The sequence below is a fragment of the Thalassophryne amazonica genome, chromosome 2 (assembly GCF_902500255.1).
Source record: "Thalassophryne amazonica chromosome 2, fThaAma1.1, whole genome shotgun sequence".
NCBI lineage: Eukaryota > Metazoa > Chordata > Actinopteri > Batrachoidiformes > Batrachoididae > Thalassophryne > Thalassophryne amazonica.
The window spans coordinates 51,370,210-51,394,470 of NC_047104.1; the positions used below are offsets into that span (position 1 = coordinate 51,370,210).

Consider the following 24,261-nt stretch of genomic DNA (forward strand, 5'->3'; position numbering starts at 1 on the left):
ATTATGTTCAAAATATCATTTAGGTGCCTTTAATCACAAAAGAACAAAAAGCAGCAATAACAAAAAAACTGGTTCTTTTTGGTTGACTTTTAAAAGCACCTTGGCAACCTGAGACACGTGAACAGCATGAACATGCGGATGTGGCCACTTTCTGTTTATTTAACTTCCTGCTGAACATTTGAGTTTTGGTGACTCTGTTCTATATAAACCGTTAAACAGGGAAGCGAATTCACTTCTGTGGGGTGGTGTGCACATATATCAACTACTGTTTCGGTCAGTCGTGGTTGTGTGTGTACTTGTGGAGGTGCCACTCTTTTTGCTCGCAGACTTCGGTTTGGTTCTCACCAGAACCAGTTTGACAGCAGAGCGAGATTCTCTTTCAGCTGTGGAATGAGGAAGGAGCCAAAGTAATGCAGCGTTTGTGACTGACACCAGTAGGCAAGACAACTATGTAACGTTGAGACCACACCGTAAGTTTAACTTTAAATGTAGTTATTTGGTTGGCTAGCCTGAACCCTTACTGCCAATAAGTTATATAAGCACATTATTGCATTATCAGCTCCTGTTATTATATTTTTATAGCCAATAATGTAATAACATTATATTATGGGCAAACATTCATTACATTGTTGGGTTGATAAATTTTACATAATTGGCTTTTATGACATTAAGAATGGAAAATTATTACTTTATTAGCAGCTACTACATTATCAGTAGTTATTATGTTATTGGCTGTTACAATTCATTCTCACTGCCACAGGTGGAGATACGAGAAGCCGCATAATTTGTTCCTGATGTTTCCGAGTATGGAAGCTGGCAGAGATAAAGTATGTTTACCCCGGAGCTCGTCCTGAAAAAACGAACAGAGATAGTGCATGCTTTGTCTAGCAGCGGCTCAGCCGAGCATCTGGAAAGAATCCTGGACATACTGCTGGCCCAAGGTGTGCTTGCATGGGAGGAATACCAGAGCATACAAGTACAGGGTAGGACGCTGTACACCAATGCCAGACAGCTGCTCGACCTGATACAGACAAAGGGTGCAGACACCTGTGGCGTGTTCCTGACTGCTGTCAAACAGGTCATCCCTGGAGACCAGGGTGCTGACATCTTCTCTGAAGAAGAAAGAGGAGTATCACATAAAACTGTGACTTGCGCACTTCTAACTCAAAGACCAGGACTGGTGAATGAGCTCCAAGGCTGCATTGAAGGTGCTCTGAAAACTCTGGTTGATTCAGGACACTTCACCTCGACAGAATGGAATGAGGTGCAACTGCCAATATACACACCCTCCCAGAAGGTGAATGTCACTGTAATGTGGTTTACCAACTCACTAGACAGGAAATGTCTGTCATCACCACAGCTACGGTTAGGTTAATAAGTAATTGGATAGTGACACAGTTTTTGGAATCTTGCCTGTGCACACCACCATAATGGAGTAGAAATGAAACATTTAAGATATGTTTGGCCGTGTCAGCTTCTAGATTTAATGTAATTTAATGTTCAACAAAAGCCATTGGACCCCCATTTTCAGAGCCCATAACTAATTAGAAAAATTAAATTTAGCACAATTTAATACAAATCATGACTTTTACAGCCACTTTTTATTAGACAAGCCAAAAGTTGGATCCACAAACACTTCCAAGTCACTGAATATGCTTTGGACTTCATTCACATTCTGGATTGAAGAGCATAACTCCAATATAGGCTCTGAGGCCCACTGGTGAAGGAGTTTATCCCCAGAATCCATCATGTGGAACAAATGACAGTCTACGACTCCCCGTAGAAGGGACGCCTGTTTGATGCAGGTTACTTCCCCAGCCAGGTACCTGTTTACAGCTGGGTGGACTAAGATGATGTAGATGTGTTTTGTCCTAGGACAGAGGCAAGTAATGTGACTGGAATCCAAACCAGGTCTACTCAATGATAGCTCAACTTCTTCATTAAGAAATGCAAACAGTATTAAATGGTATGGTACATCGATCAGGAGAAGGTCGCTTTTAAATAAAAACTGAGTGACTGTGCAAGAAGAAGACTGCCGGCACATCAATTACAACTCTGATGGTGATGGAGGCGTCTGTGGCTGTGATTAGAGGAACTGTGTACAGTACAACTTTTCTATCTTGCATCACCTCGTGTACAGCTTCTTGTTGAAGTGGAAGAGAAGAATTCCCTAAAAACAAAAAAAAGAATACATGAAATTTCAGTTTCATGTATGGGAAAATAATCAGGCCTAGATTTGAGTTCCACCATATCATGAAACTGCAACTGGCAAAGGTTGCACTATCCCCAGGTACTCAGCCACTAACTCATTCAGAGTTGTCATGGGTGTCTTGGTGGCTTCCTTCACTCATCTTTATCTTGCACAGTCACTCAGGTTTTGAGAACTGCCTCCTCCACACAGTACCATACACCATATATTGAATGTTCATTTCTCTACCATAAGCTGTCTCCAAAGGCGTTTCAGAGAATTTGGCAGTACATCCAACCAGCCTCACAACCGCAGACCACGTGTAACCACACCAGCCCAGGACCTCCACATCCAGCATGTTCACCTCCAAGATCGTCTGAGACCAGCCACTCGGACAGCTGCTGAAACAATCGGTTTGCATAACCAAAGAATTTCTGCACAAACTGTCAGAAACCGTCTCAGGGAAGCTCATCTGCATGCTCGTTGTCCTCATCGGGGTCTCGACCTGACTCCAGTTCGTCGACGTAACCAACTTGACTGGGCAAATGCTCACATTCACTGGCATTTGGCACGTTGGAGAGGTGTTCTCTTCACGGATGAATCCCGGTTCACACTGTCCAGGGCAGATGGCAGACAGCGTGTGTGGCGTCGTGTGGGTGAGTGGTTTTGTGATGTCAATGTTGTGGATCGAGTGGCCCATGGTGGCGGTGGGGTTATGGTATGGGCAGGCGTCTGTTATGGACGAAGAACACAGGTGCGTTTTATTGATGGCATTTTGAATGCACAGAGATACCGTGACGAGATCCTGAGGCCCATTGTTGTGCCATACATCTAAGAACATCACCTCATGTTGCAGCAGGATAATGCACGGCCCCATGTTGCAAGGATCTGTACACAATTCTTGGAAGCTGAAAATGTCCCAGTTCTTGCATGGCCGGCATACTCACCGGACATGTCACCCATTGAGCATGTTTGAGATGCTCTGGGCCGGCGTATACGACAGCATGTACCAGTTCCTGCCAATATCCAGCAACTTCACACAGCCATTGAAGAGGAGTGGACCAACATTCCACAGGCCACAATTGACAACCTGATCAACTCTATGCGAAGGAGATGTGTTGCACTGCATGAGGCAAATGGTGGTCACACCAGATACTGACTGGTATCCCCCCCCCAATAAAACAAAACTGCATCTTTCAGAGTGGCCTTTTATTGTGGACAGTCTAAGGCACACCTGTGCACTAATCATGGTGTCTAATCAGCATCTTGATATGGCACACCTGTGAGGTGGGATGGATTATCTCAGCAAAGGAGAAGTGCTCACTATCACAGATTTAGACTGGTTTGTGAACAATATTTGAGGGAAATGGTGATATTGTGTATGTGGAAAAAGTTTAGATCTTTGAGTTCATCTCATACAAAATGGGAGCAAAACCAAAGTGTTGCGTTTATATTTTTGTTGAGTGTATTTAAAAACAATCAAATGTTTCATTTCATCTGTTCTTTGTACAATTTCAGTTAAATAGCGGGTTGTAGGATTTGTAGATCATCACATTGTGTTTTCTTTACATTTTCCAGTGTCCCAGTTTTTACACTGTGCATTGTATGTGTTGGGACAAGATAACTCAGAAACAGCTAAACAGATTTCCTTCAAACATGGTGGGAATATTACTTGGATAGATATCTAGATGTGATTTGGAGTAGTTTGGTCAAAGACAGCAAGTCACAGAAAACATGAGAAAAAAAAGGTATATCTCAACAACCAAGAAGCCTTGATGGAAGATCTAAAACATATGTTGATCAGCAAAATATTTGTAATTGACTGGTATGAATCACTTCATCATGAAGCCACACGTAGTCAAAACACCATTACAGACATATATATTTACTTGTACATTTTTATTGTGTGTAGTGTGCATATGCATCAGCCTTCTGATGCCGTTCACTTTTGCAAATGGGGTTGTAGATTTTAGTTTCAAACAGGGGAACAAATTTTCTCCACAACCTGAGATGCAAGGTGTGCTACCACCGTGTGAGGTTTGAATGAAATCCACCAAATGGTTTATAAGGAATTGGGCTTCTAATAGTCAACCTCCACCAGTTTCTGTTTGCAGTGGGTATAACAAGATTATAAAAAGTTTATTTGTCCTTTAACACGGAACCCAGACATATCTAACTACTAAAAGTATATCAAATCTTTGTGCAATATAACTCTTTTTATGAGAACAACTGAAAGGTGAAACATTGAACTTGTGATACTATAAGTACAGTACTGGGCGTGAGATGTAACAAATAATGGACATGTGACTCCTGTCAATTAGGCAAGATGTTTGATTGACCAAGTGAGATCAAAAGGAGAGGCAGCAACGAAGGTTCTGCTCCAATACCTTCAACAAAGACATGCGTGTGGATACACACACAACCAGGAGAAATGGACTCCTCCCCAAGGTATTTCATTACCACAGTAATAGTAAATGCCAAAACTAAAGCCTTTTAAATGATTATTGTTTTAAGAATTATTGTTGTGATTTCAAAAATTGTAACTATTTTCTGTCATAGAGTTCTTAAGGTATCAGAAGAAGCTTAGTAGTACCGTGTCGGCCCAGTCGTGTTTCCTCAGCAGTTATGGAGGGATGAGCCACATGCCTCTGGATGACATCTACACTGAAAGCCAGCTGGAGCTAGCTCATGATTCTGTTGGTGTTCATAGCCCTTTGGACATAGAGGACATTGTTGGTAGCCTGGGTACAGTGAATGAGGAGGCCGACACTGTTCTAGTATCTGGAGAAGCAGGCAGCGGAAAGAGCACTCTACTCCAACGGCTGCACTGGCTTTGGTCACGAGGAGCTGCCCTCCAGGACATTCTCCTTCTCTTCCCATTCAGCTGTCGACGACTGAACTCAGAGCAGAGGGAACTGTCTGTACATGAGCTGCTCTTTCATCACTGCTGCTGGCCAGACAGGGAACAAGAAAACATTTTCCAAGTCATCCAGGACCACCCAGATCTCATCCTCTGTACCTTTGATGGCCTGGACGAGCTCAAGCAGAGTTTTTCAGATGAGCTCCATCTTTGCTGCCCGACTGAACGTGCCCCTGTTTCTGTAATATTGTTCAACTTACTCCAGGGTTCCTTACTGAAGGGAGTAAGGAAAGTGGTGACAAGTCGCCCAGAAGCAGTGGGACCTGTGTTGAAGAAACATTTTCGCAAAGAGATCCTCCTGAAGGGCTTTTCCCCCAGTGGGATAGAATGTTTTGTGAGGAAACACCACAGCGACTCTGTGGTAGCTGGTAAGGTTTTAGAGTCCCTACAGACAAATACTGCTTTACTTGGATTGTGTCACACTCCAGTCCTCTGCTGGATTGTCTCGCAGTGCCATAAAGAGCTTCTAGGCTGTGGAGGTGGCAGCCCACAAACCATCACAGATGTTTACCTCATGATCTTACAGCACTTTTTCCAGCATCAAGACTCCCCGAAGAGCACTGCTACAGAAAGTTGGCTACAGAAAAACTTAAAAACAATCTTACATTTGGGGCAACTTGCTTTTGGGGGGATAAGCACCTCCTGCTATATATTTTCCAATGAGGACCTGGAGACATGTGGTGTGACCATGAAGGATATTGCTATAGGGTTTCTCATACATACCAAAGACATGTCATCTGCCTTTAGCAGACGGTATGAATTCCTTCACGTGACTGTGCAATGTTTCTTTGCTGCCCTATATATTGTTTTGTCAAACGACACAGACCGTTGGACTATCCCTAAGCTCTTTCAATCACAGGAAGTGAAGGAGTCAGGCCGGCGCACTGCCTGCTTCAAGTGTTTACCCTCCTCTGACAATCAACAAGTTTTAGAGAAGGAGACCAAAATGACAGAAAGACTAAATCTGCAAATCACAGCTACTTTTGTGTCTGGACTCCTGTCCCAGCAGCATCAAAATCTACAACTTCACTGCTGCTCCAGTGTGACATTTGACAAGAAGGTCAGGCAAGTTATGAAATGCTTGTCCAAAGGCATGCAGAAACACTTTAAGTCTATTCCTCAGCCTGTACCAGGAGAGAAGAAGAGCATGCACGCAATGCCAAGTTTTGTCTGGCTTATCAAATGCATCTACGAATTACAAGAGAGCGAGCTTGCCAAAGATGCAATGCAAAAGCTGCAGGTAGACCACTTGAAACTGACCTACTGTAACATTGGTCCTGTAGAATGCACTGCTTTAGCCTACGTGCTCCAACATTTAAGCAACCCTATAGGCCTGCAACTGGACTACAACTCTATAGGAGATGTTGGTGTAGAGCAGCTTCTTCCCTGCATGCAAAAATGTCATGCTCTGTAGTAAGTAAAACACTTAAATTGCTCTTTATTAATTTGCACATGAACTAACCACATTTTCAGAGGAAAAGGCTCATTATGTACAAATTTGTGCTTCATCAGTCTCCGAAATAATAGCATTACAGATGAGGGGATCTGCAAACTGATTTCTAAGGTTATTCACTGTGAAAACCTCCAGAAAATTGCGTAAGTATTGTCAACATGACAGACATTATTGCAATCAAGTACTACTTATGCCTCTTCACTTTGCTTCTCTTTAGGCTCTTCAATAACAAGTTAACCGATGCCTGCACACATCACCTTTCTCATTTACTGAAGACCAAGCAGAATTTCTGCTCTCTACGGTTGGCATATATTTCCAGCACCACTCAGCTGTAACACTAATGTGGTATCCAAATAATGAAAGAAGCCAAATGAGATATTTTTGTTTTTTTCAGGATTGGCAACAATAATATAACAGCAGAAGGAGCGTGTCGGCTGGCGGAGGGACTGAAATTCAATCGTTCACTGCAGTATTTAGGGTAAAGTTATTGTGTGTGAGTGAATTTCCATGTACTGCGATGTATTAAACTTTGCTTTTATGCGCAGGCTTTGGGGCAATAAAATAGGTGATGCAGGAGCAGAAGCTCTTGCCAGTGCACTTGAAAACAGCAACACCCTGGTGTGGCTAAGGTAATACTTTTCTTCCTATTTACTGCAATGTAAACATTACCCCTGTGTGAGCTCCCACAACAGATAATACTGTTCATATGTATGCACTTATGTTCACTTCATTAGGCATGCCAAATGAATTCTGCCATGATCTACCGAGACAAACAATTTTGAGATGAGCCTATAAGTGTTTAGGACAGTTGGGTTAGCACCGTTGAAAGGGGAACTACAAGCAGATTTTTATGCAAGGGGAATTTCATGTGCTCAGAGAGAAATGTAAAAGATAGGTCAGAGGTGATGTGATAAAATTAGCTGCTAGCTTAAAAAATAAGGCTCCAACTGATCAAGACCATCTGATTTTTTTAATATCTTAGGGCTTTGTGCATCTCACACACTATAATGGGATGAGAACTATTGATCATCATAACAAACTGGAATTTTTGTGAATAATCTCAAGAGTGTCATACACCAAACCTTACTTTAAATACTCATTAAAGTCCTTAAAAACACATGGAGGAAATTCTGTATTATTTTTTATTTAGATTAGATTGTTCATGAATTGTTGGCGGCTGTGGTCAAAGAAGAATGGCCACATGTAGTGGTGGGCACAGCTAACATAACCGTCAGCTTTGATAACCGCTTATCCCCTGACTGAAAAGCTAACTGTATTCTCAAGGTCGGTCATCCGGGCATTTAACCTCAAGAGGCGGGTTTTGTCGCTAAAAACATCATTGAGCTCAATACAAATACATGCAATTTGGTCACTTTTAAAAGGGGCCTGATTCATCAATAAAGTCAATTTAATGTACAGTGGTTCATTTCAGGTCCGCTTGGTGTATAAATCACATGGTTCCAGGCAGTGAGAGCTGTTAAAGTAAGTTAGAAACAATAAAAAACGTCTGATTTCAGTAGAACAGCATATAGACCGAGCGTGTTGTCACCAAACGGCCAGTCACGGAAGCATGAATTCTCGCCTTCGGATTGACCACTTTCCCGAGGTGACGTGGCGCCAACTTCAAGAATTAATGCTAAAATGATAACCTACTAAAACATTTGGCTGAAGCTACTGCTAACCACTGACTTTTATAATTATCACTGAACAGGGTGTTTCTCTGGAGGTTAGCTTTACTTTGTATGGACGCTCATGCTCTTTTAACAACTTGCCAAAGGCAGGCGATAATGAAAGGCAGATCTTTAATGTAACTGTCTGCCCACTAGTATGGCTTGGAAATGAGTGTTTTTAGTGCGAAGGCTTTGCGTCTGTCCGTCCATCTGTCTGTCTGTCTGCCTGTCTGTGCTCAGCATATCCCTTACCAAAAAATAGTACTGGTAAGTATATAAAAAGTAAACTAGAAGTACGAGGTCTATTAGAAAAGTATCCGACCTTATTATTTTTTCAAAAACCATATGGATTTGAATCACGTGTGATTACATCAGACATGCTTGAACCCTCGTGGGCATGCGAGAGTTTTTTCACGCCTGTCGGTTACGTCATTCGCCAGTGGGCAGTCTTTGAGTGAGGAGTCGTCCACACGCTCGTCGATTTTTTTCATTGTTTAGGAATGGCTCAGAGACTGTTGCTTTGTTTGATAAAAATTTTTTCAAAACTGTAAGGCACAACTGAGTGGACACCATTCAATAAATTCAGCTGGTTTTCGGTAAAAATTTTAACGGCTGATGAGAGATTTTGGTCTGGTAGTGTCGCTTTAAGGACGGTCCACGGCGCCTGACGGCGATCTGCGCTTCGAGGCGGCAGCGTCTCGCCGTTCAAGTTGAAAACTTCCACATTTCAGGCTCTGTTGACGCAGTAAGTCGTCAGAGAACAGAGAACTTTCAGAAGAAGTCGGCATGAGGAGTTTATTCGGACATTCCATTGTTAACGGTCATTTTGTAATGAAAGAACGTGCGGGCAGAGTCGCATGTCGGGCTGGACCCGACCGCGGGGGGTCGCGGCAGGAAAAACACCTCCGGTTGGAAATCTTAACAGGCAAGTTGGAACATGCCCAAGCTGTTAAACAATTTCTCAGTTACTCACTTGTTGAAAGCCATCAAAAGCCGTCTGAATTTTACAAATGGTCTTCAACACGGAGGTGTTTTTCTGGTCGCGGCGCACACAGATTTGCGTCGTCGTCACGGAAACGACTCGGCGAATTTGCGCGCACGTTCTTTCATTACAAAATGACCTTTAACAGTGGAATGTCCACATAAACTCCTCATGCCGGCCTCTTCTGAATCTTCTCTGTTCTCTCACGACGTCCTGGGTCAACAGAAACCTTAAATTAGGATGATTTCAGCTCGAAACAGCCAGACAACGTCGCCTGGGAGCGCTGCGCGACGTCCCGCTCCGTGGGAAGTCCTTACACCGACAGAAACACCCCATAATCTCTCATCAGCCGTTAAACTTTTCACAGAAAACCAGCTTAATTTCTCGAATAGTGTCCACTCGGATATTCCTCACAGGTCCAGAAAAAATTTTGATAAAGCAACGCGCGCCGTCTCGAGCAGCGTGTGAAACAAAGGAATTCAGCCGAGAGGGCGGGACCACATCTCACTCAAGGCCTGCCCACAGGGAAATGACGTCACCGACACGCGTGAAAAAACTCACGCATGCGCACGAGGGTTCAAGCATGATTGGTGTAATCGCACGTCATTCAAATCCATATAGTTAAAAAAAAAATAAAAGGGTCGGTTTATTATCTAAGAGATCTCGTATACTTGAAACATGCTTGCATATACTACTTTTTGGTAAGGGATGTCCAGCCCTATTATTGCCAAAGTCTTCAAATTGACAGGGAACATTCTTGGGACACAGACCTTGAACAAGTTCAAAGATGGCTAACCTTGACCTATTTTAAGAGGTTAAAAAGTCACATTCTGTAACCTGTTCCATTTTTTCTTTTCTTTTTTTTAGTGGTGGGGGGTGACAGCCAATCAGAGTAGATCTGTGCTGTGATATTTGTCTAAAATCGCTTCATTTATGTGTTTATATAACATGTTTCTCATATATTATGTAAAAGCTAGCAAGAAATAAACACTTCTAAAATGGAAAACGCTGTTTTTGGAACCTCATTGTCAGGGTTTGCTCCAGCTTAGGTCTTGACCTTATTTTCCATCAGCCTTTCTGTTGATATATTTTACTTGGTTTTTGATCATCTGTTTATTTTGCTTTTTTCACAGCTTGTTTCTGTTCCTCACACATCAGCCACATGTTTAGTACCATTCTTGTTTTATTCGTCTTTAACCCACTGTCTTTGATTTTGTTCATGATTGCTTTGGCCACAGTTTTTATTTGGCAGGTTTACCACTGAAGTGTTAGTTTAATTATCTTGTGTTTTATACTTTTTCCACTCATCGGTTCTGTCCTAGTTGTAGCTTTTGATTTACCTGTTACCTTCTTTTCAGTCTTAGCCATTTGTCACCTGTTGTTATTCTGTTCATGTTAAGATTTCTTTTTGTCTAGAGTTTTTTGTTTGTCTCGGTCTGGATATTTTAGTATTATTAGTTTATGGATTCTGTTTATGTCACTGCACTCCCTTGTCAGTTCCTCCTCATCTTTGTTCCTCATGTTTCACACCCAGTTTCGTTTGTATCACTGTCACACCCTCAAATCAATACACTCTCTTGCCCTTCACCAGCACTTCCTTATTCCAGTTGGCCATGCCCTGTTATGTTTGTCTTCTGCTTGCCCACTTGTCACTTCACTCTCTTGCCTTGTCTCTTATCTTTGGTTGTCCACGCCCTCTTCCTGCCAGCTCACCACACCTGTTTTCCATCACTGCCTAATTATTCACCATGCATTTAAGCCCTGTGAGTTCTGTTTGCATTTGCTAGTTCGTTGATTCTAATATCTTCATTCCAGCTCTTCCGCTCTTGATCTGTGTTGCTTGTTTTGGTACTTTATTGCCTCGGCGTGACTGACCGTGCTTGTTTCCTGGACCTCGTTTTTGTCTCTGCCCACTTACTACTGTTTGCTGTGCTCTCGACCATAGCCTGGTTATTTTTGACTACGCCATTGCCTTTAGCCTGCCTGTACCTTCACCTCGCTGACTGCTTCTTTGTGTAACAGACCACTGCCTGCATTTATTATGAAGTCTTTAATATCCTACTCCCTGTTTGAGAGTCTGCATTGTGCCTCGTATCATCTGTGCTCAGCTGCTCTGAGATCCTGACACTCATGACACCTCTGAAGTGTCATGAGTGTCAGGATGAGTGAAGTTTAGAAGACATTTCGCCGGCATTAGCGCGATGATGTCACAGGCTGGTTTAGCTATCTGCAAACCTCCATTTTGTTTGTGTGTTAATATAACCTCTTTGTCATTTATTATGTAAAAGCTAGTGAGAAATAAACACTTCTAAAACTGAAAACACTGTTTTTGGAACCTAATACCACCTCTGGAGCAAAATAGCAGACGCTAGCATGCACGCTAACTTTCGCTAACTCAAAGCTAACTTTCTATAGAGTTAAATTTGTCTCATTAATACCTGCAAATGCACATAAGGAGTCCTACAAATATTCCTTGATTTGCACAACTTCTGCTCGTCAAAAGCTCATGTATACGCACATGCAAAGCCTCCTGCAGATGTTGTTAAAATGTAAATATTGTTTTTGATTGATTGATTGATTGATTGATAGGGGGGCTTTATTGAACATGTACAAATTGTACGTAAGACGATAGGATCTTCATAATTAATTAAACAACTGCAACTTATAAAGAACACAGTACTCATACAGCCGAGGGTATTTTAGCATTGCCTTATATTTTTGAAATGCTATGGTATTAATACAATAACATGCTTTTGGAGGGCGGTATGTATTTTCAGAGGCCCGAAGTCCATGCCCAGTCACCCAAAATGACAGCTATTCGCCCGAGTTAGACGAGGGCATATATCTGTCATCTAGTGTAATCTGTCATGTAATGTAATCTGAATAGCTGAAGATCTAAGGGTTTAACCCTCTGAGGCAGACGCCGTCGTATATGATGACTGAGACCAAACTTTACTAAATTATAAATAACTTTTTAATGATATGAGATAGAAACGTACTTTTTCTTTACTGAAAAGTTAACTCCACGGACCTTTGAGCCACCGTCCACCATAGTTGTACTTCTCATAGAACCTGTGTGATGACGTGAGCAACGTGAGTGTCCAATCGGAATTGGTTCACTGTCACATGGTTTTCCAAAATCCAGTCGTAGGGCAGATTCACCTCACGTGACACACGAAAGATTGTTTTTAGGAGTGCTGTGTTACTAGTTTATTATAGTTTGCTGTGTGTTTTGAATAAATGTGTATGGAAAATTATTTGCTGCTTTACTTTTTCCTTTCTTATTTCTGATTGTAAACCTTTATTACACTTATAAAACACAACTATAGCATATATATTTAAAAGTACGAGTTGTCCTGAAAAAAGAGACATAAAACTTGATTGTGGGATTCAGGGAGAGCTGTTAACAGCAATAATAAAACATTTATGCCAGGCGAGTGAACTGTCCAAAAAAATGCCCTCGGACCCCAGAGGGTTAACCATTGAATCTGAAACATGACAGTAGATGTGTGAAATTATGTGGAATAAGTCTCTTTGCCAAAGGGTATTCCATGTGACATCAGTGACCCTATGGCCTTGGCGGAGGTTTGTGCTCTCCGAGTGCTTCTAGTTTCATTTGCAGCCCTCAGCTTAAGTCTTGTGTTGCTTGATTTCATGGAGGGTCGATGATAAACCATAGAAACCTCCAAATTTTTATTTTTGTCTGTATAACCTAGACAGACAGACCAAAAATAAATAAATAAAATAAAATAATATATTGAAGCAGAAATACAGAGGTTCTTATAAAGGTTGAGCACACCATGATCAGATGATGATCAAGATAAACACAAATAAATTAAATGAAATAGTATTTTCCATTCAATATTCATCCTATTCATATGACATAAATAAAAATATTAAGAAATAAATACCATGGAGCCACCGCCAATTTATCACAGTGCATGTAGGCTCTATGTCACAAAAGAATGAATTGAGGCAGTTTCATATAAAAGTGGTTCCATCTGAATGAAGTGGTGAGTGTATATCAACTGACAATATGTTTCAGGAAGTTATCACACATGTACATCTTGTGGCAGAAGAATCTGATGTTGATGTTTTATGCACTGACAGTCTGGTTGGTAATGGCGTAGGAAGCACAGGAGCTTGTGCCCTAGCCAATATGATCAAGAAGAGCACAAGTCTGGAAGAGCTTTGGTAAGTATTGCAGCAGATATACACAAACAAACAAAAACAATAACAATGATTCAACTGTTTGATGCCTTCTAGGAATCACATTGAAGGCTGTAAACGTACAAAAGTTCTGCCTATGCAGAATTGACTGACTGACTGACTGGCATGATGATCTGAGGAGCCATGGTCTGCCACAAGCCCGGCGCCAGAAAAAAAAATATTAAGGGGGCGATGAGTTTATCACAGGGGGCGGGGTGCTCCCCCTCCTCCAAAAAAAAAGTGCGCATCGGAGGGGACGTGCCTCTGAGCATGCATAATGAATTGGGTGCGCTCCTGGAAAGCTCATGTATTTGAGCTACACCGTTGTAAGAGACTGAGTGAGTAAGAGTAAAGAGTGATGACAGTATTTTTTTAATTATTATTTGAACGTATATAGACCCTCGGTCAAGTGATCTCCTGCATACCACAAAACCAAACCAACAACTGATCTGAGAAACGACAGGAGACAGTAGATTAACCCCACATACAGCCCTCCATCACAAGCACAAACACAGCGCAATTGGGCATGTGCGCCACTCCACGGCACAGAGCCCAACTACGCATGCAGTCACAAAGTTCTTCTGAAAACTGGAGCGATCTGAATTCGGTTGGATGAATATGGGTGTGTGTGGAGACAATTCACCTCGTTCACAACGTGACAGAACTTAACGATGCGCTGTTACGTGCAATAGTGCGCAACAACACGGAACACTATTCTTGACCGTGCGTAATGGTTCCTGATAATTCTCCAGCAACACGTGCCATTAATCGTAACGTGTGGTAACAGGTTGCAGCAGTTCCTGAAGACACCTGACGCCTCTGCCCCGAATCATCACATTCGTGATCAGCGGCCAAGAATGTGTACTTCGTGGCATTCGTGACTTGTTGTCATTATGTGTAAACGCAGCATTAACACCCTCCCCAAGTGTGTCGTGCTGCATGATCTGCCTTTTGCTTGGTGGACTTGACGAATCCCAGGAACTCCAGCTCTGACACTGCTTGAATAAATCGAGCATGCTTTAGTTCATCCACCTTGCCATAATCGCTGGACTCAGGATCCTTGTCCTCTGCCGCACTGACAAGCGCAACCCTCAACCTATCAAATCACTTGAACACAGACACATGCCATATCCGTTGTTTTAAAATTAATTACTTTAGTTAATTAATTTGGTTTATTTGTTAAATACGTGATATTATTGAATAACTAATATTTTGCTATATTTTCCAGTATTTCTTTTTCTTTCTTTTTTATTTTATTTTTTGATAACTCTCACATCCAGGGGGCATCACCCCAAACGCCCCCTCGTGGCGCCGGGTCTGGTCTGCCAGTTTGCATTGTTTGTTGCACCACTGCTGATTATACTGCTGCTTTATACAGTCTAGCCTGTTTTTCGAATAAATACATTTTCTTTTTCAAAAACTAGATTTGTTCTTCAGAAAGCCTTTTTTCCAAAAATATGTCATGAACAAAAATGAATAAAGTGTGTGTGTGTGGTGGTGGTGCTCATCTGTGATTTGTTGTAATTTTGTGCTGATATTTCAGCACAGACTTACATTGCTTGTGATATTATTATAATTTTATAATTTCTCTCCATCTTAAAAGGTTGACAGAAAACTGCATAACCAGAACAGGGGTGGAATGTCTGATTGAAGCTCTGGAACATAATACTCAAGTGAAGTCTGTGTGGTATGTGTTGCATTCTGAACATACATTGAATTTATTCAATCTATTTAGTTTATATAGGGCCAAATAACAATAAAGTTGCCCTCAAGGCACTTCACACAAGTAAGGTCTAACCTTACCAACCCCTAGAGCAAGCACACAGGCAACAGTGGTACAATACAGAACACAACACAGCACAACACAACAATTGATGAAAGTCTATGCAGGTGGACTGGACATCTCAGACAGAGAGAAAAACAAAAACAGAATTGGTTAGCCAGAAAAACTACACTTAAGGTATAATTTGTCAGCATTAAGCAACAGGAAAACAGAAGAAATACTAAGGTGATCGCCGACCACTATCCCTAAGCTTCACTAACAGACCCAGACTTTAAAGTTGAGGTTGTGACCCGTTCTGTTTACTAATAAAATGAATTTAAAAGGGTAGAAAGCATACAGTAGTACCAGTACAGTAGTCTGGACTTGGATTTGCATTTAGGTTGGGGGATGTATCAACATTGAGAGCAGCAAGATGGAATCTGGATGCGGGAATTAAAAGAGCAAAAGCTAGCTATGCTCTCAAAATATGGTGACATTTTTCCACTAATGATCCATGGATCATGTGGAAGAGCATCAAGACCATCACGGACTGTAAAAAGAAAGCTGCTGTGTGCTCAGTGGACCCTTCTCTACCTGATGCTTTGAACACATTTCATGCTCGCTTTGAGGCATCCAACACCACCTCCTGCACCAGACTCATTCTTCCACCAGGTGAACTGCCCCTCAGTGTGGGTGTTGGGGATGTAAGGAGGTCCCTGCCCAGAAACAACCTAATGAAAGGCAGCAAGACCGCATTTCATCCCGGGGTGGGATCTGAGAGATGCTGCTCATGAGCTCACAGGGTGTGACAGATGTTTTAAACATCTCCTTCTCCCATGCTATGGTGCCAACATGCTTCAAGACGGTCACCATCATTCTTGTACCTAAGACCTCCACAGTGACATGCATGAATGGTTATAGCCCTGTGGTGCTGACCTCGATAGCCATGAGGTGCACTGAGTGGCTGGTGTTGGCCATCTTAAAGGACACTACCAGTATCACTATGGACCTTCACTGGTATACTTACAGGAAAAATAGGTGCACATTTGATGCAGTGTTGGCAGTTGTCCACCAGGCCCTCACCCACCTGGAGAGCAGGGACACATTGTCAGGCTTCTCTTTTTGCACTTCAGTTCAGCCTTTAATACGATCTTCCCACAGACCCTTGTTAACAAGATGGCACTATTGGTGCTTAGACCATCACTGTGCCACTGGGTACTGGACTTTCTGACCAACAACCCACAGTCAATGATGATCCATGAACGCTCATCTTTCATCCACCATCCTAAACACTGGTTTCCCTCAGGGATGTGGCCTGAGCCCCCTCTGTCCAGAGCCCCACTCTGCTGACTTTTGACTGCTCAGCCTAATATCCCACCTGTCATATTGTCAGGTTTGCAGATGACACGGCCATGGTGTGACAAATCTTTCACAATGACGAGGCAGTACCAGCAGGAGGTGTGGTGCAGGGCCAACAATCTCTTCAGAAATGTGATGAAGATGAAGGAAGTGATCGTGAACTTCAGGAGGAGTAACCATTCCCCCCTCCCCTCTATATCACAGGCACAGCTGTACAGGTGGTCTCCAGCTTCAAAAACTTGGGTCTACACATTGCTGACAACCTCACCTGGTCCAACAACACAGCCAGCTTCCTGGAAAAGGCCCATCAGTGCCTTTACTTCCTGAGGAAGCTGAAATATGCTGGACTTGCCCCCCCCCCCCCCCCCCCCCGCTCTTGTCTCCATCTACACGTGTGGTGGAGAGCATCCTGTCCCAGTCCATCACTGTGTGGTATAGTTACTGCGCTGTGCAGTGTACAGGTAGGCTCTGCAATCCTGCTGAGTGCGCATCGGAGGTCACTGCCTGATGAAGCCAACAGGACCACATCATCTGCAAAAAGCAGAGGTGCAACTCTGATGTCACCAAACTAGACACTCTCTGGTCTCTGACTATACCTTGAAATCCCATCCATGAACATCACAAAGAGGATTGGTGACAAGGGGCAGCCCTGGCGTAGTCCAGCACAGGGAACAGGCCCAATGTACTCCCACAGTATCCCACACAGTATGTTGTGTGGGCCGCTGAAGAGGAGGTACTGCTGGCCCACCACCACCAGAGGGCGCCCTGCCTGGAGTGCGGGCTCCAGGCACCAGAGGGCGCTGCCGCCTCACAGGAGCAGCCAGGGTGACAGCTGTCACCCATCACCTGAGACGGCTGACAGCAATCATCAGAGGGGTATATCAGCAGGACAGCATCTCCACCTCATTGCCGAGATATCGTTTCTACCGAGGAGGTAACGTATCCAGCCGACTATATCAACCTTGAATACTTTTTGCCTTTATACAGACAGAGAGAAGAGCAGCAGGAGACAGTGTTGGATAAGTACTCACACTCCTGCACTTCAGTGTTTACTTGACGAGAGGAGGAGGTGGTGTTACCACCGTCCGTGTTGCTGGGTGCAGCGCACCCACCTCTGACTGTTTTTGTTCCTCGCCAGCAGTACCAGATCCGACAAGCGGAGGCAGTGGTCACCTGGGAGTTCGGGACTTGGCGGCTCCAGTATTCCCGGGGTTCGGTGGCGGTGGAAATCGAGTGGTTCCGGTTCGACTTGGACAGACGTCTCCTACCTTCGAGCCTGCCCACACAACACCATTGGAATTCGGCTTGTTCCCGAAATTGTAATCTGTTGTGTTTGTTGTGCGAGTTTCACAACAGTAAAGCTTTGTTATTTGACTTACTCCATTGTCCGTTCATTGCGCCCCCTGTTGTGGGTCCGTGTTCCTACACTTTCCCAACAGGATATCTCGGCCAGCGTCATGGATCCCGAGGGGCGTCAACCGGCTGTTGAACGGCCAATGGAAGAACAGGGCGCACAGGCGTCCGCAGGAGGGGTGATCGGTGAGTTGCAGCAGATCCTCACCGCTTTCACGACTCGGTTGGATTTGATGACCGAGCAGAACGTCCTCCTGAACCGCAGGGTGGAGGCTCTCGCCGCGCAGGTGGAAGCGCGCCCTCCGGGCGCCGCTGCGGCTCTCCCTCCCGTCGACCCTGTGCGTAACAGTGACGTTCCACTGGTCGTTCAACGACCCCTCCCACCTTCCCCTGAAGCATACATAAGCCCCCCAGAGCCGTACGGAGGCTGTGTGGAGACGTGCGCGGATTTCCTTATGCAGTGTTCGCTCGTCTTCGCACAGCGTCCCGTCATGTACGCGACCGACGCTAGCAAAGTAGCTTATGTGATAAATCTGCTTCATGGTGAGGCACGCGCTTGGGCTACAGCGCTCTGGGAGCAAAATTCACGGCTCCTTCAGACATATGATGGGTTTGTGAGGGAGTTCAGAACAGTGTTCGATCACCCTAATAGAGGAGAGACCGCTTCAGCCGTGCTGCTGTCAATGAGACAGGGGCGCCGGAGCGCAGCTGCCTATGCAGTCGACTTCCGCATCGTGGCTGCGAGGTCCGGCTGGAATAGCACTGCCCTCCGCGCCGCCTTTGTAAACGGACTGTCGTTGGTCCTCAAGGAGCACCTGGTGGCTAAGGACGAACCGCGGGATTTAGATGGGCTCATCGATCTTGTCATACGATTAGACAATCGGTTAGAAGAGCGCCATCGGGAACGAGACGAAGGGCGTGGCCGGGCACGCGTCGTCCCTCTCCCTTCCGGTTCCGACCGCGTTCCGCCCTCCCACGCTCCACGGCCCCTGCGCTCCGTGCGGTTACAGCCCCCCCTGCTGACGAAGCTATGGACACGAGTAGGGCAACATTTAGGGCACCGGTTACACAAAGGAGGCTGGCCCACGGGGCGTGTTTTGTTTGTGGCTCGATTGAGCATCAATTAAGAGACTGCCCCGAGCGGTTAAACACCAACGCCCGCCCCTAGAAACTGGGCTAGGGGTGGGCCGAGACATTCACGTGGGACACACCCACATCGCCACACGACTCCCAGTTACCATCCTGTATGAGGATTTAACCCTGAAGGCCCCAGCACTGGTGGACACGGGCTCAGAAGGGAATTTGCTAGACAGCAAATGGGCCAGGGAGATAGGGTTCCCTCTGGTGGCGCTTACCTCGCCTGTGCAGGTACGGGCGCTAGATGGCTCCCTACTCCCTCCAATCACTCACAAGACACCACCAGTAACTCTGGTGGTGTCGGGGAATCACCGGGAGGAGATCGAGTTTTTTGTGACTCCGGCCACCTCCCGTGTGATTTTAGGGTACCCTTGGATGTTGAAACACAATCCCCGGATCGATTGGCCGTCCGGGGTAGTGGTTCAGTGGAGCGAGACCTGCCATCGGGTATGTTTAGGTTCCTCGGTTCCTCCCGGTTCCCAGGCCAGGGAGGAGGTCAGAGCCCCGCCCAATCTAGGGACGGTTCCGATGCTGTACCATGACCTTGCGGAGGTGTGTTTAGCAAGGATCTGGTGCTCACCCTTCCCCCGCACCGCCCGTATGATTGTGCCATTGATTTGGTTCCAGGTGTTGAGTTCCCGTCCAGTAGGCTGTACAACCTCTCACGACCTGAACGCGAATCAATGGAGACCTACATCCGGGACTCTTTGGCTGCCGGGTTGATCCGGAATTCCACCTCCCCGATGGGTGCGGGTTTCTTTTTTGTGGGGAAAAAGGATGGCGGATTACGTCCATGCATCGATTACAGGGGGCTGAACGAAATCACGGTTCGTAACCGATACCCCTTACCCTTGTTGGATTCGGTGTTCACGCCCCTGCATGGAGCTAACATATTCACCAAGCTTGATCTTAGGAATGCGTATCACCTGGTTCGGATCCGGAAGGGAGACGAGTGGAAGACGGCATTTAACACCCCGTTAGGTCATTTTGAGTACCTGGTCATGCCGTTCGGTCTTACAAACGCTCCCGCGACGTTCCAAGCATTAGTTAATGATGTCTTGCGGGATTTCCTGCACCGATTCGTCTTCGTATATCTTGACGACATACTCATCTTTTCTCCGGATCCTGAGACCCATGTTCGACATGTACGTCAGGTCCTGCAGCGGTTATTGGAGAACCGGCTGTTTGTTAAGGGCGAGAAGTGTGAGTTTCACCGCACCTCTTTGTCCTTCCTGGGGTTCATCATCTCCCCCAACTCTGTCGCTCCTGATCCGGCCAAGGTTGCGGCGGTGAGAGACCGGCCCCAACCCACAAGCCGTAGGAAGCTGCAACAGTTCCTCGGCTTTGCTAATTTCTACAGGAGGTTCATTAAGGGCTACAGTCAGGTAGCTAGCCCCCTGACAGCCCTGACCTCACCAAAAGTCCCCTTCACCTGGTCGGATCGTTGCGATGCCGCGTTCAAGGAGTTGAAACGGCGCTTCTCGTCTGCACCCGTTCTGGTGCAGCCCGATCCTAGTCGCCAGTTAGTGGTTGAAGTGGATGCCTCGGACTCAGGGATAGGAGCTGTGCTGTCCCAGAGCGGGAAGACCGATAAGGTCCTTCGTCTGTGTGCCTATTTTTCCCGCAGGTTGACCCCGGCCGAACGGAACTATGACGTCGGCAATTGAGAGCTCCTTGCGGTGAAAGAGGCTCTTGAAGAGTGGAGACATCTGTTGGAGGGAACGTCTGTGCCATTCACGGTTTTCACTGACCACCGGAACCTGGAGTATATCAGGACCGCCAAGCGGCTGAATCCCAGGCAAGCCCGCTGGTCACTGTTCTTCGGCCGTTTTGACTTCCGCATCACCTACCGGCCCGGGACCAAGAACCAGAGATCGGATGCCTTGTCCCGGGTACACGAAGACGAAGTCAAAACGGAGTTGTCGGATCCACCGGAACCCATCATCCCGGAGTCCACTATCGTGGCCACCCTCACCTGGGACGTAGAGAGAACCGTCCGGGAGGCCCTGGCACGAAGCCCGGACCCTGGGACTGGACCGAAGAACAGACTTTACGTCCCACCAGAAGCTAGGGCTGCAGTCCTGGACTTCTGTCACGGCTCTAAGCTCTCCTGTCATCCAGGGGTGCGAAGAACCGTGGCAGTTGTCCGGCAGCGCTTCTGGTGGGCGTCCCTGGAGGCCGACGTCCGGGATTATATCCAGGCCTGTACCACCTGCGCCAGGGGCAAGGCCGACCATCGCAAGGCTCCGGGACTGCTACAGCCGCTGCCCGTGCCTCATCGCCCCTGGTCCCACATCGGCCTGGATTTTGTCACGGGCCTCCTGCCGTCCCAGGGAAACACCGTCATCCTCACGATAGTGGACCGATTCTCCAAGGCGGCCCACTTCGTGGCCCTCCCGAAGCTCCCAACAGCCCAGGAGACGGCAGACCTCCTGGTCCACCACGTCGTCTGGCTGCATGGGATTCCATCAGACATCGTCTCCGATCGCGGTCCCCAGTTCTCCTCGCATGTCTGGAGGAGCTTCTGCCGGGAACTGGGGGCCACGGTCAGTCTCTCGTCCGGATACCACCCCCAAACCAACGGGCAAGCAGAGCGGGCCAATCAAGAGATGGAGCAGACCCTGCGCTGCGTGACAGCCGCGCACCCAGCAGCCTGGAGTACCCATCTGGCCTGGATCGAGTACGCCCACAACAGCCAAGTGTCGTCAGCCACCGGCCTCTCCCCCTTTGAGGTGTGTTTGGGGTATCAGCCCCCGTTGTTTCCGGTGGTTGAGGGAGAGGTCGGTGTGCCCTTGGTCCAGGCCCACCTACGGAAGTGCCGTCGGGTGTGGCGTGCCGCCCGCTCTGCTTTGCTGAAGGCCCGGATGAGGACAAAGGCCCATGCAGACCGTCGGCGAACCCCGGCCCCTACGTATCGTCCCGGGCAGGAAGTGTGGTTGTCCACCAAGGACATCCCACTACAAGTAGCCTCCCCAAAATTGCAAGATAGATACATAGGTCCTTTCAAGATCCTCAAGGTCATCAATCCCGCCGCAGTGAGGCTTCAGCTTCCGGCCTCACTGCGGATCCATCCAGTGTTCCACGTGTCGAAGATCAAGCCCCATCACACCTCACCCCTATGTACACCCGGTCCGACACCACCTCCTGCCCGGATCATCGATGGCGAGCCGGCTTGGACTGTGCGCCGGCTTTTGGATGTCCGACGGATGGGCCGGGGCTTTCAATATCTGGTGGACTGGGAGGGGTACGGTCCGGAAGAACGCTCCTGGGTGAAGAGGAGGCTCATCCTGGACCCGGCCCTCCTGGCCGACTTCTATCGCCGCCACCCAGACAAGCCCGGTCGAGCGCCAGGAGGCGCCCGTTGAGGGGGGGGGGTCCTGTTGTGTGGGCCGCTGAAGAGGAGGTACTGCTGGCCCACCACCACCAGAGGGCGCCCTGCCTGGAGTGCGGGCTCCAGGCACCAGAGGGCGCTGCCGCCTCACAGGAGCAGCCAGGGTGACAGCTGTCACCCATCACCTGAGACAGCTGACAGCAATCATCAGAGGGGTATATCAGCAGGACGGCATCTCCACCTCATTGCCGAGATATCGTTTCTACCGAGGAGGTAACGTATCCAGCCGACTATATCAACCTTGAATACTTTTTGCCTTTATACAGAGAGAGAGAAGAGCAGCAGAAGACAGTGTTGGATAAGTACTCACACTCCTGCACTTCAGTGTTTACTTGACGAGAGGAGGAGGTGGTGTTACCACCGTCCGTGTTGCTGGGTGCAGCGCACCCACCTCTGACTGTTTTTGTTCCTCGCCAGCAGTACCAGATCCGACAAGCGGAGGCAGTGGTCACCTGGGAGTTCGGGACTTGGCGGCTCCAGTATTCCCGGGGTTCGGTGGCGGTGGAAATCGAGTGGTTCCGGTTCGACTTGGACAGACGTCTCCTACCTTCGAGCCTGCCCACACGACACCATTGGAATTCGGCTTGTTCCCGAAATTGTAATCTGTTGTGTTTGTTGTGCGAGTTTCACAACAGTAAAGCTTTGTTATTTGACTTACTCCATTGTCCGTTCATTTGCGCCCCCTGTTGTGGGTCCGTGTTCCTACACTTTCCCAACACAGTACACCTTGGGGGACCCAGTTGTATGCCTTTTCAAAGTCCACAAAACATGTAGACTGGGTGATCATACTCCCAAGACGCTTCCAATATTGGATATATGTAATAAAATGCTAGGAAAAAAAAAAGTCAGACCTTCACAACACAGGACCTGTCACTCAAAGTGGACATACTTCTAATGTGTTAGGATGTGTGGGCTTTCTTGAACATGCTCATGAGCACGGTGATGATGTCTGAAAGACAATGAATACATTACAAATACAAATACAGTTATACCACTGTCTTTGATCTTACATATAATGTATTTTGAGCATGTAGCAATAGCACATTCAACGATGATAACTATAATGATTGTGTCCCCAGCCCACGGTCAGTATTTACAGTCTTTTAACAGTCTTAAACAGTTCTTTCTCTGACTAATATAATATGGTCACAGCATTATTATTTTTTTTATCTTTTGCATTATGCATTCAAACCCATGTGTATTTCTACAAGTTGTCTTAAAAATGTGTTGTATGTTTGTGTAAGTGTAATCTTAGTGTATTGGCTATAGAATCACTGAAGAAATGTGGAGGTCCACAGCATCACTGATGATGTTTCTGTTGCAGGTTGAGGAACAATAACCTCAGTGTGGACGAGGTAGAAGAAATGAAACAACGTGAATCAAGACTGGTTTTCTGACTTTGTATTCAGTCTCTTACAATGGGAGTTGCATTAAATAGTGCTTCATTATAATTAACAATTTATATTAAAATGTGAAATCTAACCAGTGTTCTCAATAATTTCTTCAAGGCTTCTACTCAGAAGAGCAAACTATAAAATATATAATTTAAAGTTTCTACCCTTTCTTCGTGGTACACATAGCAGTCAGAGTCCATCTTACGTAGCACAGATAGCCAGCATTTTCATAATAATTCTATGGCTCACTTTAATTGGTTTCTATGGGTACCACCCTTGGCTGGGGAAGTAACCTAATTCTGAGTCTTGACCCAGGACTCAGAAGTCAAAGTTGGTAAACCTTTCCACACCAACAAAGGCACCTAAGCTGCTGCTTTCCACAACAAAACCCAACACCGAGTTCATGCAAACCACTCATCCAGAAAGCTGAATTAATCTTTCTT

The 24,261-nt window shown here is 46.1% G+C and overlaps 1 protein-coding gene across 3 annotated transcripts; it reads left to right on the top strand.

The window, feature by feature from the left end:
- Window positions 1–283: 283 nt before the first annotated feature.
- Window positions 284–23,952, top strand: nod2 (nucleotide-binding oligomerization domain containing 2). 3 transcript variants are annotated; one of them, XM_034186101.1, is made up of 11 exons: window positions 284–470; window positions 761–1,297; window positions 4,510–4,636; window positions 4,748–6,521; window positions 6,621–6,704; window positions 6,779–6,862; window positions 6,956–7,039; window positions 7,107–7,190; window positions 13,324–13,407; window positions 15,026–15,109; window positions 23,749–23,952. In XM_034186101.1, exons 2-11 carry the CDS (start codon window positions 830–832, stop codon window positions 23,819–23,821), a joined length of 2,946 nt encoding a protein of 981 aa, XP_034041992.1. In that variant the 5' UTR covers window positions 284–470; window positions 761–829; the 3' UTR covers window positions 23,822–23,952. The 3 variants fall into 3 exon arrangements, 2 of the variants coding, with proteins under 2 accessions (XP_034041992.1, XP_034042003.1); XR_004564751.1 differs by lacking the exon at window positions 23,749–23,952 and having other exon boundaries at window positions 13,259–13,407; window positions 15,026–15,106; XM_034186112.1 differs by lacking the exons at window positions 15,026–15,109; window positions 23,749–23,952 and having other exon boundaries at window positions 13,259–13,625.
- Window positions 23,953–24,261: the final 309 nt, after the last annotated feature.

Bases quoted from the DNA above. Each gene is read 5' to 3' on its own strand.
- nod2 (XM_034186101.1), top strand. From the start codon at position 830: ATGTTTACCCCGGAGCTCGTCCTGAAAAAACGAACAGAGATAGTGCAT. The intron at 1,298-4,509 runs GTGAATGTCACT...CCTGTCAATTAG, and splicing joins TATACACACCCTCCCAGAAG to GCAAGATGTTTGATTGACCA. The intron at 6,863-6,955 runs GTTGGCATATAT...TGTTTTTTTCAG, and splicing joins CAGAATTTCTGCTCTCTACG to GATTGGCAACAATAATATAA.